The sequence below is a fragment of the Oncorhynchus mykiss genome, chromosome 17 (genome assembly GCF_013265735.2).
Source record: "Oncorhynchus mykiss isolate Arlee chromosome 17, USDA_OmykA_1.1, whole genome shotgun sequence".
NCBI lineage: Eukaryota > Metazoa > Chordata > Actinopteri > Salmoniformes > Salmonidae > Oncorhynchus > Oncorhynchus mykiss.
This window is the reverse complement of record NC_048581.1, coordinates 18,282,273-18,301,392: the sequence shown is the minus strand read 5'-3', so window position 1 is coordinate 18,301,392 and position 19,120 is coordinate 18,282,273. Positions and strand designations below refer to the sequence as shown.

Genomic DNA, 19,120 nt, shown 5'->3' with positions numbered 1-19,120 from the left:
AGCAGGTCTTTTTGCTGATGCCATGTCATATATATTTTTTAATGACATTATTTTTTTATGTGTGTCAATTTCGACCAGAGTTACACATGGAATAAACAAACATACAGTCAATAATACAATAGAAAAAGTATATATACAGTGTATGCAAATGACGTAGGATAAGTGAGGGAAGGCAATGAATAGGCCATAGCGGCGAAATAATTACAATATAGCAATTAAACACTGGAGTGATGAATGTGCAGAAGATGAATGTGCAGGTAGAGATACTGGGGTGCAAAGAGCAAAATAAATAACAGTTTGGGGATGAGGCAGTTGGTTGGGCTATTTACAGATGAGCTATGTACAGGTGCAGTGATCTGTGAGCTGCTCTGACAGCTGGTGCTTAAAGCTAGTGAGGGAGATATGAATTTATAGCTTCAGTGATTTTTGTAGTTTGTTCCAGTCATTGGCAGCAGAGAACTGGAAAGAAAGGCGGCTGAAGGAGGAATTGGCTTTGGGGGTGACCAGTGAAATATACCTGCTGGAGCACGTGCTCTGGGTGGGTGCTGCTATGGTGACTAGTGAGCTGAGATTTTATTGTATTTTTTTATTTTACCTTTATTTAACTAGGCAAGACAGTTAAGAACAAATTCTTATTTTCAATGACAGCCTAGGAACAGTGGGTTAACTGCCTTGTTCAGGGGCAGAATGACAGATTTGTACCTTGTCAGCTCGGGGACTTGAACTTGCAACCTTTCGGTTACTAGCCCAACGCTCCAACCACCCTGCCGCGGGGCTTTACCTAGCAAAGACTTATAGATGACCTGGAACCAGTGGGTTTGGCGACGAATGTGAAGCGAGGGCCAGCCAACGAGAGCATACAGGTCGCAGTGGTGGGTAGTATATGGGGCTTTGGTGACAAAACGGATGGACTGTGATAGACTGCATCCAATTTGCTGAGTAGAGTGTTGGAGGCTATTTTGTAAATAACATCACCGAAGTCAAGGGTTGGTAGGATAGTCAGTTTTACGAGGGTATGTTTGGCAGCATGAGTGAAGGATGCTTTGTTGCTTTGTGATCCTGAGAGGAGGGGTGTGAGTAGTAGATCTGTACCAGAACAGATGGAGGGATCCTGAGAGGAGGGGTGTGAGTAGTAGATCTGTACCAGAACAGATGGAGGGATCCTGAGAGGAGGGGTGTGAGTAGTAGATCTGTACCTGTACAGAGGGAGGAGGGGTGTGAGTAGTAGATCTGTACCAGTACAGAGGGAGGGATCCTGAGAGGAGGGGTGTGAGTTGTAGATCTGTACCAGTACAGAGGGAGGGATCCTGAGAGGAGGGGTGTGAGTAGTAGATCTGTACCAGTACAGAGGGAGGGATCCTGAGAGGAGGGGTGTGAGTTGTAGATCTGTACCAGTACAGAGGGAGGGATCCTGAGAGGAGGGGTGTGAGTAGTAGATCTGTACCAGAACAGATGGAGGGATCCTGAGAGGAGGGGTGTGAGTAGTAGATCTGTACCAGAACAGATGGAGGGATCCTGAGAGGAGGGGTGTGAGTTGTAGATCTGTACCAGTACAGAGGGAGGAGGGGTGTGAGTAGTAGATCTGTACCAGTACAGAGGGAGGAGGGGTGTGAGTAGTAGATCTGTACCAGTACAGAGGGAGGGATCCTGAGAGGAGGGGTGTGAGTAGTAGATCTGTACCAGTACAGATGGAGGGATCCTGAGAGGAGGGGTGTGAGTAGTAGATCTGTACCAGTACAGAGGGAGGGATCCTGAGAGGAGGGGTGTGAGTTGTAGATCTGTACCAGAACAGATGGAGGGATCCTGAGAGGAGGGGTGTGAGTAGTAGATCTGTACCTGTACAGATGGAGGGATCCTGAGAGGAGGGGTGTGAGTAGTAGATCTGTACCTGTACAGATGGAGGGATCCTGAGAGGAGGGGTGTGAGTAGTAGATCTGTACCAGTACAGATGGAGGGATCCTGAGAGGAGGGGTGTGAGTAGTAGATCTGTACCAGTACAGAGGGAGGGATCCTGAGAGGAGGGGTGTGAGTTGTAGATCTGTACCAGAACAGAGGGAGGGATCCTGAGAGGAGGGGTGTGAGTAGTAGATCGGTACCAGAACAGATGAAGGGATCCTGAGAGGAGTGGTGTGAGTAGTAGATCTGTACCAGTACAGAGGGATAGGCCAACAAGTGTTATATGTTTCAGTAAGATTGGATTTTTAGCATTAATAGTAATGGTTATCAACTGTACTGCAGGGATGGAATGTAAGTCACAGCAAATTGAGGTTGTGGTGGCAGCTGCAGAGAGGTATTTGGGTGTGTGAGACGTGACATCAGAAGAGTTACAGGGTGTGTTGTGGTGGTGTCCCATCCTTTCAGGTTGTTGGCCTGAGGTAGGACTAAATAGATTTACATAGTGGAGTATTTTAAAAATATTTTTATTTTTTAGTGAGTGTAGTGTTACATGGTAGGGTATTTGTATATAGATTGTTTTCAAGCAAAGGAGAAGCGAGTTGTAATCCAGTCTAGTAGGTGGCGGTAATGCAACATGTATTGGATACTAACCGCCTTTAAACCTCAGCGAAGAAGAAGAATTCGAAACGCCTTTTTACCTCTTTCTGTTTGGTTCTGCGGGTTTCTGTAGTTGTGGTCCATGCATATCTGCGTCCATGTGTTAACTTGAGTTTTGCAACAAATAGCTAGTGAGTTATTACCGTTGTCATACAGTAAATATACATAATCATCAAATACAGCTACATGTTAAGTTGTCAACTTGGGAAAGTGCGCCGCAGATAAGGTAATCGTTTTTATCTTACTTGATAGCTAAATACCGGTAGCTAGCTAGTTAGCGCTTCGGCTCATTTCAATGCAGTCAGTTAGCTTTGTGAACTTAGCCGGTGTCCGCATGTACAAGTTGCAAGTGTTTTATCATAACTTTTTTGGTGTGAATGTTCATGTTAGTTAGATTGCTGGTGTCTTTTTTTTTCTCTGACAAAACAAGCTCTGACTACATTGAAGGGGGTGCGCCCTGGTTTATGTAGCTAGCGTGCTACCTTAGCAAGCTGCTCTGACTTCAGCTCAGGCATCAGTAACGTTATAGATCATCTTTGCTTCAAACCATGGTTTAGCTAACAGTCTTTGTCCAACAGCTCATTTTCTCTGTGTGTGTTGTCAGTTCATGCTCTGTTCTAAACTGTGGAGGAAGAGCCCCAAGTCGAACCAATATCTGTTTTTCCATCAGTACTGTGTAACCTGGGGCGGCAGGGTAGCCTAGTGGTTAGTGCATTGGACTCGTAACCAAAAGGTTGCAAGTTCAAATCCCCGAGCTGACAAGGTACAAATCTGTCGTTCTGCCCCTGTTCCTAAGACTTTGTTCTTAACTGACTTGCCTAGTTAAATAAAGGTAAAATTTAAATAAAAAAATAAAAAACCTAGCCTAACTCTAACTTAAGGTCCTTAAGGAGACCTATGTTATTTTCAGAGGTATAATTTACTCTCTGACATCTAAACGTGAATCGATTCTCAATTGCAATATGGTTCTAGAAACATAAAACCTATGACTTTCATATGACATCAAAATAATTAAACAAATGCCAAATATACACTTACTGTACACTGCAAGCGATGCGCGTTAATTTTCAGACCGACCATCTGGTCTCTTAACAAAACTCCCCCGGACAGTAGACGCCTTCGTCTGATGACTCTTATGTGTAATGTAATGGCACTGATAGTCATGATCAATGTCTGTGTGTGACAACTGTGACCGTTATAACACATTGTTGTCATTTCTTCCAGGACTGAGAAGTGCCCTATGCTGATCACTGCTCGGCTACTCCCCCTCTTAACTGTACCCTTCACCCACCAGAGGATTCTAAGGACAGTTGGCAGTGTTGCCTACAGGGGACTGAGAACCATGGAGCCCCTCAGGGCCCCTCAGGATCCACAAGTTAACACCACCCTGTCTGGGGTAGACACCAAGCCTCAGCCCCCTACTTCTGGAGCCCCAATGGAGGGCTTGAACCCAAGTCCAGCTGCCTCAACACCTGACCAGGAGATGCCCCCGACAACGGGGTTGTTGCCAGAGGAGACAGTTGTCAGGGAGGGCAAGGCAGCCATATTGTTTCCCAGTGCCAACGAGGTGTTTTACAACCCTGTGCAGGAGTTCAACAGAGATCTGACGTGAGTTTGACTGATGGGGCTTATTCACTAGGAAGTAAACGAAACAGAGGGACCTACCTGAATTAGTCCAATAGAAACTCTCATACAGTTTGCTTTGGTGTGCACTTATGAATACACCCCTAATGGTCTTTTATCCCTTAGCTGGCCCAACATTCAGCTCAAGGCTGCATTGTCAACATATACCTTATCCCTGGACATATTATGGGATGTATGCATACATTGCAATTTGGATGTTTTCCTATGGGTCTGTAAGCCTTCAGTTGAAGAAACTGCATTCAACATGGCTTATGTAGAGCTGAATCTGCGAAGAAAGTATAGCTATAGTCAGAGCCATGTATTTACACTGAATAAAAATATAAACGCAACATGCAACAATTTCAAAGAGTTTACTGAGTTACAGTTCATACAAGGAAATCAGTCAATTGAAGTAAATTAATTAGGCCCTAATCTATGGCCCTAATCTATAGATTTCACATGACTGGGAATACAAATATACATCTGTTGGTCACAGATACTTTAAAAAAGGTAGGGGTGTGGATCAGAAACCCAGTCAGTATCTGGTGTGACCACCATTTGCCTCATGCAGTGCGACACATCTCCTTCGTATAGACTGTTGATTGTGGCCTGTGAAATGTTGTCCCACTCCTCTTCAATGGCTGTGAAGTTTCTGGATATTGGTGGGAACTGGAACACGCTGTCGTATACATTGATCCAGAGCATCCCAAACATGCTCAATGGGTGACATGTCTGGTGACTATGCAGGCCATGGAAGAACTGGGACATTTTCAGCTTCCAGGAATCGTGTACAGATTCTTGTGACATGGGGCCGTGCATTATCATGCTGAAACATGAGGTGATGACGGCAGATAAATGGCACAACAAATTGCCTCAGGATCTCATCACGGTGTCTCTGTACATCCAAATTGGCAACGATAAAATGCAATTGTGTTCGATGTTTGTACCTTATGCCTGCCCATACCATCATCCCACTGCCACCATGGGACACTGTTCAAAACGTTGACATCAGCAAACCGCAAGCCCACACGACACCATACACGCTATCTGCCCGGTACAGTTGAAACTGGGATTAATCCGTGAAGAGCACACTTCTCCAGCGTGCCAGTGGCCATTGAAGGTGATCATTTGCCCACTGAAGTCGGTTACGATGCTGAACTGCAGTCAGGTCAAGACCCTGGTGAGGACGACCAGCACTCAGATCAGCTTCCCTGAAATGGTTTCTGACAGTTGGTGCAGAAATTCTTCAGGTGTGGAAACTCATTTTCATCAGCTGACATGGTGGCTGGTCTCAGACGACCCCTCAGGTGAAGAAGCTGATGTGGAGGTTCTGGGCTGGCCACACGTGGTCTGCGGTTGTGAGGCCGGTTGGATGTACTGCCAAGTTCTCTAAAATGACGTTGGAGGCAGCTTCTGGTAGAGAAATGAACAGTCAATTATCTGGCAACAGCTCTGGTGGACATTCCTGCAGTCAGCATGCCAATTGCACACTCCCTCAACATGAGTGGCATTACTGTGTGACAAAACTGCACATTTTAGAGTGGCCTTTTATTGTCCCCAGCACAAGGTGTGCCTGTGTAATGATCATGTTGTTTAATGAGCTTCTTGATATGCCACCTGTCAGGTGGATGGATTATCTTTGCAAAGGATGGTACAGGGATATAAACTAATTTGTGCTCATTTTGAGAAGTAAGCTTTTTGTGCGTATGGAAACATTTTGGGATCTTTTATTTCAGCTCATGAAACATGGAACACTTTACATGTAGAGTTTATACTTTTGTTCAGTATAGACAAAATACATTAGTGGCGCAGCGGTCTAAGGCACTGCATCACAGTGCTAGTAGGCGCCACTACAGACCTGGGTTCGATCCCGGGCTGTATCACAACCAGCTGTGATCGGGAGTCCCATATAGCGGTGCACTATTGGCCCAGCATCATCCGGATTAGAGGAGGGTTTGACCAGGGGGGGCTTTGTTTGTACCTTCATTTAGGCCGTCATTAATTAAGGTTTTGTTCTTTATTGACTTGCGTAGTTAAACGAAGGTACAATAAATATGGCTCAGGCTATGGTAGCTAGCTGGTTGTTCATCACAGGTACAGGCTATGGTAGCTAGCTGGTTGTTCATCACAGGTACAGGCTATGGTAGCTAGCTGGTTGTTCATCACAGGTACAGGCTATGGTAGCTAGCTGGTTGTTCATCACAGGTACAGGCTATGGTAGCTAGCTGGTTGTTCATCACAGGTACAGGCTATGGTAGCTAGCTGGTTGTTCATCACAGGTACAGGCTATGGTAGCTAGCTGGTTGTTCATCACAGGTACAGCCTATGGTAGCTAGCTGGTTGTTCATCACAGGTACAGCCTATGGTAGCTAGCTGGTTGTTCATCACAGGTACAGGCTATGGTAGCTAGCTGGTTGTTCATCACAGGTACAGGCTATGGTAGCTAGCTGGTTGTTCATCACAGGTACAGGCTATGGTAGCTAGCTGGTTGTTCATCACAGGTACAGGCTATGGTAGCTAGCTGGTTGTTCATCACAGGTACAGGCTATGGTAGCTAGCTGGTTGTTCATCACAGGTACAGCCTATGGTAGCTAGCTGGTTGTTCATCACAGATACACCTGTTTCATCTCATGTCTCCGTCTTGCCCCCCTTCTCTCCAGGTGTGCGGTGGTTACAGAGTTTGCCCGGGAGCAGATGGCCCGGAGGGGGGTGAAGGTGGTAGTGCCAGGGGAGAAGGAGAGGGTGGTGGTCAATCTAGCTGACGAGAAGAAAGAGGAGACAGAGATGCAGACAGGGGAGGAAGGAGGAGAGGAGCCAGTCGTAACTGCTTCAGTGGGGGAGTGCTGTAAGGTATGAAAAAGCGTGTGTGTGCATCCATGTTCCAACCCTACCGTTCTCCTCTCTCCACAATGGTCTACCAGTGTGTTGGTATTCTAACCCTACCATTCTCCTCTCTCCACAATGGTCTGCCAGTGTGTTTGTGATCTAACCCTACCGTTCTCCTCTCCACAATGGTCTGCCAGTGTGTTTGTGATCTAACCCTACCATTCTCCTCTCTCCACAATGGTCTGCCAGTGTGTTTGTGATCTTACCCTACCATTCTCCTCTCTCCACAATGGTCTGCCAGTGTGTTGGTATTCTAACCCTACCATTCTCCTCTCTCCACAATGGTCTGCCAGTGTGTTTGATCTTACCCTACCATTCTCCTCTCTCCACAATGGTCTGCCAGTGTGTTGGTATTCTAACCCTACTGTTCTCCTCTCTCCACAATGGTCTGCCAGTGTGTTGGTATTCTAACCCTACCATTCTCCTCTCTCCACAATGGTCTGCCAGTGTGTTGGTATTCTAACCCTACTGTTCTCCTCTCTCCACAATGGTCTGCCAGTGTGTTTGTGTTCTAACCCTACCATTCTCCTCTCTCCGCAATGGTCTGCCAGTGTGTTGGTATTCTAACCCTACCATTCTTCTCTCTCCACAATGGTCTGCCAGTGTGTTTGTGTTCTAACCATACCCTTCTCCTCTCTCCACAATGGTCTGCCAGTGTGTTTGTGTTCTAACCCTACCATTCTCCTCTCTCCACAATGGTCTGCCAGTGTATTTGTGTTCTAACCCTACCGTTCTCCTCTCTCCACAATGGTCTGCCAGTGTGTTTGTGTTCTAACCCTACCATTCTCCTCTCTCCACAATGGTCTGCCAGTGTGTTGGTATTCTAACCCTACCATTCTCCATCCAGAATGGTCTGCGTGTGTTGGAGGGTCTGGCAGCGTCTGGCCTACGCTCTGTGAGGTTTGCTCTGGAGGTGCCTGGTCTACGTAGCGTCACGGCTAACGACTTCTCAGCCAAGGCTGCTGCCCTCATCGCCCGCAATGCCCAGCACAACGGAGTCACACACCTACTGCAGGCCAGCCAGAGAGATGCCAGGTTGGTCTCGCTCTCTCCTTCATGTATCTCATTCTTTTCTTCTCTTATTGTCTTCTTTTTTTGTTTATCTATGCTCACTGACACACTCAGACAGTCTTCTCGAAGTCAAACTATCACTCTCTATTTATCTTTTCTCCCTATTATTCAGTCTCTCCCTCTTTACCTCTCTTTTGATCCACCTCTTTCTCCTAACCTCTGCCCCCCCATCATGTTAATCCCTCCCTGTCTCGTTCCTCCATGTTAATCCATCCCTGTCTCGTTCCTCCATCATGTTAATCCCTCCCTGTCTCGTTCCTCCATCATGTTAATCCCTCCCTGTCTCGTTCCTCCATCATGTTAATCCCTCCCTGTCTCGTTCCTCCATCATGTTAATCCCTCCCTGTCTCGTTCCTCCATCATGTTAATCCCTCCCTGTCTCGTTCCTCCATGTTAATCCATCCCTGTCTCGTTCCTCCATCATGTTAATCCCTCCCTGTCTCGTTCCTCCATCATGTTAATCCCTCCCTGTCTCGTTCCTCCATGTTAATCCATCCCTGTCTCGTTCCTCCATCATGTTAATCCCTCCCTGTCTCGTTCCTCCATCATGTTAATCCCTCCCTGTCTCGTTCCTCCATCATGTTAATCCCTCCCTGTCTCGTTCCTCCATCATGTTAATCCCTCCCTGTCTCGTTCCTCCATCATGTTAATCCCTCCCTGTCTCGTTCCTCCTCCAGCATGTTAATCCATCCCTGTCTCGTTCCTCCTCCATCATGTTAATCCCTCCCTGTCTCGTTCCTCCACCAGCATGTTAATCCCTCCCTGTCTCGTTCCTCCTCCAGCATGTTAATCCCTCCCTGTCTCGTTCCTCCTCCAGCATGTTAATCCCTCCCTGTCTCGTTCCTCCAGCATGTTAATCCCTCCCTGTCTCGTTCCTCCATCATGTTAATCCCTCCCTGTCTCGTTCCTCCATCATGTTAATCCCTCCGTCTCGTTCCTCCTCCATGTTAATCCCTCCCTGTCTCGTTCCTCCAGCATGTTAATCCCTCCCTGTCTCGTTCCTCCATCATGTTAATCCCTCCCTGTCTCGTTCCTCCATCATGTTAATCCCTCCCTGTCTCGTTCCTCCAGCATGTTAATCCCTCCCTGCCTCGTTCTTCCAGCTTGTTAATCCCTCCCTGTCTCGTTCCTCCAGCATGTTAATCCCTCCCTGTCTCGTTCCTCCATCATGTTAATCCCTCCCTGTCTCGTTCCTCCAGCATGTTAATCCCTCCCTGTCTCGTTCCTCCAGCATGTTAATCCCTCCCTGTCTTGTTCCTCCAGCATGCTGATGTATGAGATGCGAGGGAAGAAGGACCGCTATGATGTCATAGACCTGGACCCCTACGGAAGCCCCGCCCCTTTCCTGGATGCCGCCGTCCAGGCTGTCGGTGAAGGAGGTCCGTCAGTTATTCTCTCTGCTTAACTTAACATGTTTATGTGTCAGCGACAGATACACTGAGTGCGTTTTCCAGTGTGGTTTTACTAAAAACGTCTCTCTCTCTCCCCCCCAGGTCTGTTGTGTGTGACGTGTACTGACATGGCTGTGATGGCTGGTAACAGTGGGGAGACCTGCTACAGCAAATACGGCTCTGTCTCCATCAAAGCCAAGTACTGTCATGAGATGGTGAGGAACGCTTGGCTAAACTGTATTCCAGCAGCGTGTATATTCAACTAAAACCGGATGCAAGTGACCTTCGTCTCTCCCGAGCCCGTACGGGAGTTGTAGCGATGAGACAAGATAGTAACTACTAACAATTGGATACCACGAAAAGGGGGTAAAATAAAAAATAAAATAAAAAACTGGATGCAAGAAAACCCTTGTTGGAATAATACGTGTGTAGTAGAAGGAACATTTAGGGAAGTTGTGTGAATACATTTTGAATAGAAGTTTGAGAGTTTGGTCCCTGCTGTGTAGCTTGTCTCATAGCTCTCCTTCTCTACTTTCCCTCTTCTCCCTCCTCGCCACCCCCCTCTTCTCCCTCCTCGCCACCCCCCTCTTCTCCCTCCTCGCCACCCCCCTCTTCTCCCTCCTCGCCACCCCCCTCTTCTCCCTCCTCGCCACCCCCCTCTTCTCCCTCCTCTTCTCCCTCCTCGCCACCCCCATCTTCTCCCTCGCCACCCTCCTCTTCTCCCTCCTCCCCCAGGCTCTGCGTATCATCCTACACAGTCTGGACCAGAGAGCTGGTGTGTACCAACGGTACATCCACCCCCTGCTCTGTGTCAGTGTGGACTTCTACATACGAGTGTTTGTCAGGGTACACACTGGACAGGCCATGGTCAAAAACTCAGCAAGGTATGGACACACACACACACCGTAACACAACACTTTGTCTAGACATGAAGTGTTCATAACGGACTGTGAAGTTGTTATTCTGAAGATATGATGACATTACACCTGGTGTTTCAGTAAACAAGCGTTGGTGTATAACTGTGTTGGCTGTGGCTCGTTCCACTTACAACGACTGGGCAAGAGGACGACTCAGGGAAACCAGTAAGACACTATTTCTCTATATGGGTTATTCCTGTCGAGTTGGGCAACTTGTGTGTGTTAATGTTTCTCTCTGTGTGTTTCAGTATAAAGTACTCTGCAGCCACTGGACCGCCGGTCGGAGCAGAGTGTGAACACTGTGGACACAGACACCAGGTGAGGACACACACACACACACACACTCTCAAACACACTTTGTCTCTTACTTTCGCACGCATTCTCTCTTGACACCGTCTCTCCCTCCTCCTCCTCTGTAGCTGGGTGGTCCTATCTGGGGTGAGGCCCTCCATGACGTGAGCTTCGTTCAGAAGGTTCTATCTGCCGTCTCTGGGAACCCGTCCCGCTTTGGAACCGCCCGCCGCATAGAGGGCATGCTCAGCATGGTCACAGAGGTGAGAGGTTAGGGGTCATAGAGGGCATGCTCAGCATGGTCACAGAGGTGAGAGGTTAGGGGTCATAGAGGGCATGCTCAGCATGGTCACAGAGGTGAGAGGTTAGGGGTCATAGAGGGCATGCTCAGCATGGTCACAGAGGTGAGAGGTTAGGGGTCATAGAGGGCATGGTCACAGAGGTGAGAGGTTAGGGGTCGTAGGTCTACAAGAAGCAGTCTGAAATACACTTTATATTACATGGAATAAGACATGGGGGGCCTTTTCTCAACTGCATGCTGCTCTCCTCCTCAAAACCCATTGGAGGAGAAGGTCAGAGGTGAGGGACTTCTCTTTCTCCTCCAATGGGTTTTGAGAAGGAGGTGAGGAGTATGCAGTTGAGATTCTTCCATTGATGCTGATCCAAGGTTAGGTTGGTGTTCTCACTCTTAATGGTAGGATTGGGAGAAAGGGTCAGCTGATCTGAGGTCAGGTTGGTGTTTTCACTCTTAATGGTAGGATTGGGAGAAAGGGTCAGCTGATCTGAGGTCAGCCTAAGATGAGCCATGTCCAAACTTTAACTGTTGTCTGTGTGTCCAGGAGCTGGAGGATGTGCCTCTATACTACACAGTGGACAACCTGAGCAGCACTGTACACTGCAGCACTCCCCCTCTGCTCCAATTCAGGTCCTACTCTCCCTCTCATATAAGACTGCTCTGTCTGATTACATAAAATACAACTCGCCCCCCCCACCCCTCTATCCTTGAACTCACTCACCCTCTCTCTCTCTTCAGGTCGGCTCTGCTTCATGCAGGCCACAGGGTGTCCTTGTCTCATGCCTGTAAGAATGCTCTAAAGACGGACGCTCCTCCCAGGGTCCTCTGGGACGTCATGCGATGCTGGGTAAGACACAATGCACCATGGGAACCATTTCAATACGGGATGAAACTGAAAGTCCCAATCCGGGTGTAGATTTGACGGTATGTGGTGGTTATGTTGTATCCTCCGGGTGTAGATTTGACGGTATGTGGTGGTTATGTTGTATCCTCCGGGTGTAGATTTGACGGTATGTGGTGGTTATGTTGTATCCTCCGGGTGTAGATTTGACGGTATGTGGTGGTTATGTTGTATCCTCCGGGTGTAGATTTGACGGTATGTGGTGGTTATGTTGTATCCTCCAGGTGTAGATTTGACAGTATGTGGTGGTTATGTTGTATCCTCCAGGTGTAGATTTGACAGTGTGTGGTGGTTATGTTGTATCCTCCGGGTGTAGATTTGACAGTATGTGGTGGTTATGTTGTATCCTCCGGGTGTAGATTTGACAGTATGTGGTGGTTATGTTGTATCCTCCGGGTGTAGATTTGACAGTATGTGGTGGTTATGTTGTATCCTCCGGGTGTAGATTTGACGGTATGTGGTGGTTATGTTGTATCCTCCAGGTGTAGATTTGACAGTGTGTGGTGGTTATGTTGTATCCTCCGGGTGTAGATTTGACGGTATGTGGTGGTTATGTTGTATCCTCCGGGTGTAGATTTGACGGTATGTGGTGGTTATGTTGTATCCTCCAGGTGTAGATTTGACAGTGTGTGGTGGTTATGTTGTATCCTGCGGGTGTAGATTTGACGGTATGTGGTGGTTATGTTGTATCCTCCGGGTGTAGATTTGACGGTATGTGGTGGTTATGTTGTATCCTGTAGGAAAAGTCCCAATCCGGGTGTAGATTTGACAGTATGTGGTGGTTATGTTGAATCCTGTAGGAAAAGTCCCAATCCGGGTGTAGATTTGACAGTATGTGGTGGTTATGTTGAATCCTGTAGGAAAAGTCCCATTCCGGGTGTAGATCTGACGGTATGTGGTGGTTATGTTGAATCCTGTAGGAAAAGTCCCATTCCGGGTGTAGATCTGACGGTATGTGGTGGTTATGTTGAATCCTGTAGGAAAAGTCCCATTCCGGGTGTAGATATGACAGTATGTGGTGGTTATGTTGTATCCTGTAGGAAAAGTCCCATTCCGGGTGTAGATCTGACAGTATGTGGTGGTTATGTTGTATCCTGTAGGAAAAGTCCCAATCCGGGTGTAGATCTGACGGTATGTGGTGGTTATGTTGAATCCTGTAGGAAAAGTCCCATTCCGGGTGTAGATATGACGGTATGTGGTGGTTATGTTGTATCCTGCGGGTGTAGATCTGACGGTATGTGGTGGTTATGTTGTATCCTCCGGGTGTAGATTTGACGGTATGTGGTGGTTATGTTGTATCCTCCGGGTGTAGATTTGACGGTATGTGGTGGTTATGTTGTATCCTCCGGGTGTAGATTTGACAGTATGTGGAGGTTATGTTGTATCCTCCGGGTGTAGATTTGACAGTATGTGGAGGTTATGATGTATCCTCCGGGTGTAGATTTGACAGTGTGTGGTGGTTATGTTGTATCCTCCGGGTGTAGATTTGACAGTATGTGGTGGTTATGTTGTATCCTGCAGGAAAAGTCCAATCCTGTGAAGAGAGACAGACTGTCAGAGAGCAGCCCTGCTCACCACATCCTCAATACTGAACCCATGTAAGTCTGGGACTGAACCAACTGCCTGGGAGATGAAGATGCCAGTACAGTTTAACATAGAGATGGTATAATGTAGTGATGAATAAGATTATGGATATTAGGAAAAGGTATGTCCTGTGTCCCCCCTTCTTGCTCTCTCCCCCTCCCCCATCTCTCTCCTCTCTCGTGCTATCTCTCTCTAGTCTACAGGCGTGTTTTGATGTGAGGGAGGATGCCAATCCCCAGTCTCGCCGTCGCCACCTCACCCGCTTCCAGGAGAACCCTGAGCCTTTCTGGGGGCCCAAGGCCCGCGCCAATGCTGGGTAGGATACACTTATTAATACTAACCCTGTATTTGACCCCTAACCCTAAACCTCAGGCCAGCTGGGGGCCAAGGCCCACACCAATGCTGGGTAGGATACACTTATTAATACTAACCCCGTCCTTGACCCCTAACCCTCAGGCCAGCTGGGGGCCAAGGCCCACACCAATGCTGGGTAGGATACACTTATTAATACTAACCCCGTCCTTGACCCCTAACCCTAAACCTCAGGCCAGCTGGGGCCCAAGGCCCGCGCCAATGCTGGGTAGGATACACTTATTAATACTAACCCCGTCCTTGACCCCTAACCCTCAGGCCAGCTGGGGGCCAAGGCCCACACCAAGGCTGGGTAGGATACACTTATTAATACTAACCCTGTATTTGAACCCTAAACCCTAAACCTCAGGCCAGCTGGGGGCCAAGGCCCACACCAAGGCTGGGTAGGATACACTTATTAATACTAACCCTGTATTTGAACCCTAAACCTCAGGCCAGCTGGGGGCCAAGGCCCACACCAATGCTGGGTAGGATACACTTATTAATACTAACCCCGTCCTTGACCCCTAACCCTCAGGCCAGCTGGGGGCCAAGGCCCACACCAATGCTGGGTAGGATACACTTATTAATACTAACCCCGTCCTTGACCCCTAACCCTCAGGCCAGCTGGGGGCCAAGGCCCGCATCAATGCTGGGTAGGATACACTTATTAATACTAACCCCGTCCTTGACCCCTAACCCTCAGGCCAGCTGGGGGCCAAGGCCCACACCAATGCTGGGTAGGATACACTTATTAATACTAACCCCGTCCTTGACCCCTAACCCTCAGGCCAGCTGGGGGCCAAGGCCCACACCAATGCTGGGTAGGATACACTTATTAATACTAACCCCGTCCTTGACCCCTAACCCTAAACCTCAGGCCAGCTGGGGGCCAAGGCCCACGCCAAGGCTGGGTAGGATACACTTATTAATACTAACCCCGTCCTTGACCCCTAACCCTCAGGCCAGCTGGGGGCCAAGGCCCACACCAATGCTGGGTAGGATACACTTATTAATACTAACCCCGTCCTTGACCCCTAACCCTCAGGCCAGCTGGGGGCCAAGGCCCACACCAATGCTGGGTAGGATACACTTATTAATACTAACCCCGTCCTTGACCCCTAACCCTAAACCTCAGGCCAGCTGGGGGCCAAGGCCCACACCAATGCTGGGTAGGATACACTTATTAATACTAACCCCGTCCTTGACCCCTAACCCTCAGGCCAGCTGGGGGCCAAGGCCCACACCAATGCTGGGTAGGATACACTTATTAATACTAACCCCGTCCTTGACCCCTAACCCTCAGGCCAGCTGGGGGCCAAGGCCCACACCAATGCTGGGTAGGATACACTTATTAATACTAACCCCGTCCTTGACCCCTAACCCTCAGGCCAGCTGGGGGCCAAGGCCCACACCAATGCTGGGTAGGATACACTTATTAATACTAACCCCGTCCTTGACCCCTAACCCTCAGGCCAGCTGGGGGCCAAGGCCCACACCAATGCTGGGTAGGATACACTTATTAATACTAACCCCGTCCTTGACCCCTAACCCTAAACCTCAGGCCAGCTGGGGGCCAAGGCCCACACCAAGGCTGGGTAGGATACACTTATTAATACTAACCCCGTCCTTGACCCCTAACCCTAAACCTCAGGCCAGCTGGGGGCCAAGGCCCGCACCAAGGCTGGGTAGGATACACTTATTAATACTAACCCCGTCCTTGACCCCTAACCCTAAACCTCAGGCCAGCTGGGGGCCAAGGCCCGCGCCAATGCTGGGTAGGATACACTTATTAATACTAACCCCGTCCTTGACCCCTAAACCTCAGGCCAGCTGGGGGCCAAGGCCCGCACCAAGGCTGGGTAGGATACACTTATTAATACTAACCCCGTCCTTGACCCCTAACCCTAAACCTCAGGCCAGCTGGGGGCCAAGGCCCGCGCCAATGCTGGGTAGGATACACTTATTAATACTAACCCCGTCCTTGACCCCTAAACCTCAGGCCAGCTGGGGGCCAAGGCCCGCACCAAGGCTGGGTAGGATACACTTATTAATACTAACCCCGTCCTTGACCCCTAACCCTAAACCTCAGGCCAGCTGGGGGCCAAGGCCCGCACCAAGGCTGGGTAGGATACACTTATTAATACTAACCCCGTCCTTGACCCCTAACCCTCAGGCCAGCTGGGGGCCAAGGCCCGCACCAAGGCTGGGTAGGATACACTTATTAATACTAACCCCGTCCTTGACCCCTAACCCTCAGGCCTCAGGCCAGCTGGGGGCCAAGGCCCGCATCAATGCTGGGTAGGATACACTTATTAATACTAACCCCGTCCTTGACCCCTCAGACCCGCAGACACTTATTAATGATGATCTCAACATGAAGTTAGCTAAATAAATATTTATACAGTATTGGGTTAAACCTCTCCCCATTGTTTCTTGCTGTCTCTTTCTCTCCACCTGCCTCTTACTGTGTTCTTCCCTATATTCTCTCTCCTTTCTGTCTTTCAACATATGTCAACATTGCCAAAGCAAGTGAAATAGATAAACAAAAGTGAAATAAACAATAAAAAATGAACAGTAAATATTACACTCACACAAGTTCCAAAAGAATAAAGACATTACAGATGTCATTATGTATATATACAGTGTTGTAACAATGTACAAATAGTTAATGTACAAAGGGGAAAATAAGTAAATATGTTTTGTATTTACAATGGTGTTTGTTCTTCACTGGTTGACCTTTTCTTGTGGTCACAAATCTTGCTGCTGTGACACACTGTGGAATTTCACCCAGTAGATATGGGAGTTTATCAAAATTGGATTTGTTTTCTAATTCTTTGTTGGTCTATGTAATCTGAGGGAAATATGTCTCTAATATGGTCATACATTTGGCAGGAGGTTAGGAAGTGCAGATCAGTTTCCACCTCATTTTGTGGTCAGTGTGCACATAATCTGTCTTCTCTTGAAAGCCATGTCTGCCTACGGTGGCCTTTCTCAATAGCAAGGCTATGCTCACTGAGTCTGTACATAGTCAAAGCTTTCCTTAAGTTTGGGTCAGTCACAGTGGTCAGGTATTGTGCCACTGTGTACTCTCTGTTTAGGGCCAAATAGCATTCTAGTTTGCTCTGTTTTTTTGTTAATTCTTTCCAATGTGTCAAGTAATTATATTTTTGTTTTCTCATGATTTGGTTGGGTGTAATTGTGCTGCTGTCCTGGGGCTCTGTGGGGTGTGTTTATGAACAGAGCCCCAGGACCAGCTTGCTTAGAGGACTCTTCTCCAGGTTCATCTCTCTGTAGGTGATGACTTTGTTATGGAAGGTTTGGGAATTGCTTTCTTTTAGAGTTTTGATAATTAGTGGGTACCGGCCTAATTCTGCTCTGCATGCTTCATTTGGTGTTTTACATTGTATACAGAGGATATTTTTGCAGAATTCTGCATGCAGAGTCTCAATTTGGTGTCTCTCTCTCAGTGGTGGAGGTATCTCATCAGACCTGGAGGACAGGAGGAAACAGGGTCAAAACAAGAGGAAGAACCAGATCACAGACGCCACCCAGCTTAAGAGCTTCCCCTGCAAGAGGTTCAGGAAGGTATGGGAGCACATTTTCCCTCCCCACACCCTGTAACACTAGGCATTGCATTACACAAGATTCAGAAAGCCCGAAAGTTGCAAGAGCTTCCCTTGCAAAAGGTACAGGGAAACACCCCACAATAACCATATAGACATAGTAGAATTGTAAGGCTGCGTTTACACAGGCAGCCCAATGCTGATCTTTTTACACTAATTGGTATTTTGACCAATCAGACCAGCTCTAAAAAAAAGATCTGATGTGAAAAGATCTGATTTGATTTCTCAAAAAAGGCTATTAGGAGAAAAAATATCAGAATTGGGCTGCCTGTGTAGAGGCAGCCACAGGAATGTTTCACAGGAGCTTTCTCTTTGGTGAAATGTTCTGAAGGGTGTGAGCACACTCTGTTCTTTTCATAATAACACTGTCGGCATAGTAACCGTACACTACCAGAGAACAAGGTGTTCTATCTCCCCAGCAACAGACAGTGCCTCATTATTTATGAATCATCATAACACTTCAGCTATTATTACAGATACATTTTCCACACAATAATAAACCTAAACTGGCATTGTTAAATACTTATTGGCTTGAAGGGCATTCTAGAGCTTGCAATATTTCCCTATAACGCACGGTAGAATTGAAGGGCATATACATATTTTGTTTGAGCTGCTTTTTAAAGTAAGTCTAATTGGAAAAGTATTGTTTTTAATTTGATTTTCATAATAGCCAGCTCAGACTGATGGTTGGGTTAGCTAAACTAGCGAGTCTGTTAGCTACAGTAGTTGTCTTGTTAACCAAGCAATCTAGGTAACTTGCTAGCTACTTCAGTGGATGTTGAACACATTTCTAGTGGTAAATATGTTAAATTCTAGCCTTGGTGTAAAAGGGATAATCAACACGGGCTCTATGCGTTCTGTGAGAAAGGAAGGTCAGTTTCATTCCGCTCGTGTCTAGTTGATCATCTACCGTCATTCATTATTTTCCATAGGACACATAACCCCTCATTATGTCTTATACATGATTTGCATGTTTTCCCCCTTTTCTCCCCCTCCCTTTTCTGCCACTCGTCCCCCCCCTCTCTCTCTCCAGGGTAAATGCACACACGGTGAAAAATGCTGTTACTCCCATGACCTGGAACAGACTGACCAGATGGAGTGATGGTGGAGCGAGTCTCCTCTCTTCCCTCCCACTTGGTATCCTCATGTCCAGCTCAGCAGAATCTGTCCACTAAGGTATACTGGACACAATCATGACGAAACTCCAGGCCCCAGACATAACTAACTTTGAACTCCGGGGTGACGTTTCCCCCTTGGTACAGATCTAGGATCAGCTTCCCCTCCCCAATCCTCTACATTACCATTAGTGGGGAGAATGCAAAACTGACCCAGTATCAGCATCTATGGGCAACTTCATTATGGGATGTCTAGTTAGCCCTGTATTGGAAATACACATACTGGCTTCATACTGAAGTGAAGCATCAATTCTGTTTTATTTATGACTGTTGTGACAGTCTAATAAAAGTCTTCATGACAAGTGTGGAGAAGTCATTTGTTCTGGTGGAAAATAGCTTTTACTGATGGGTCATTTTTATTACAGCTGTTGTAATTGTCAATGTGCTTTGACTTCCATTGTAGCACATGTACATATTATAGTCATGTAGAGGAATGGGTGAGTGAATACACACTGT

The 19,120-nt window shown here is 47.5% G+C and overlaps 1 protein-coding gene across 4 annotated transcripts in view; it reads left to right on the top strand.

The window, feature by feature from the left end:
• Positions 1-18,966, top strand: part of LOC118936554 (tRNA (guanine(26)-N(2))-dimethyltransferase-like) — a 21,458-nt gene extending 2,492 nt beyond the window's left edge. For 3 of the 4 annotated variants that reach the window (XM_036949187.1, XM_036949189.1, XM_036949186.1), the window contains exons 2-16: positions 3,778-4,161; positions 6,837-7,026; positions 7,910-8,097; positions 9,397-9,512; positions 9,627-9,739; positions 10,260-10,408; positions 10,523-10,606; positions 10,690-10,759; positions 10,861-10,995; positions 11,572-11,657; positions 11,766-11,874; positions 13,450-13,526; positions 13,709-13,828; positions 17,334-17,451; positions 18,523-18,966. In XM_036949187.1, coding sequence (XP_036805082.1) covers positions 3,778-4,161; positions 6,837-7,026; positions 7,910-8,097; positions 9,397-9,512; positions 9,627-9,739; positions 10,260-10,408; positions 10,523-10,606; positions 10,690-10,759; positions 10,861-10,995; positions 11,572-11,657; positions 11,766-11,874; positions 13,450-13,526; positions 13,709-13,828; positions 17,334-17,451; positions 18,523-18,591 — 2,008 coding nt within the window. In that variant the 3' untranslated portion in view covers positions 18,592-18,966. Of the gene's footprint in view, positions 1-2,279; positions 2,780-3,777; positions 4,162-6,836; positions 7,027-7,909; positions 8,098-9,396; positions 9,513-9,626; positions 9,740-10,259; positions 10,409-10,522; positions 10,607-10,689; positions 10,760-10,860; positions 10,996-11,571; positions 11,658-11,765; positions 11,875-13,449; positions 13,527-13,708; positions 13,829-17,333; positions 17,452-18,522 lie in introns of those variants that run through there. The other variant, XM_036949188.1, reaches the window with a different exon arrangement.
• The last annotated feature ends 154 nt before the right edge of the window (positions 18,967-19,120 follow it).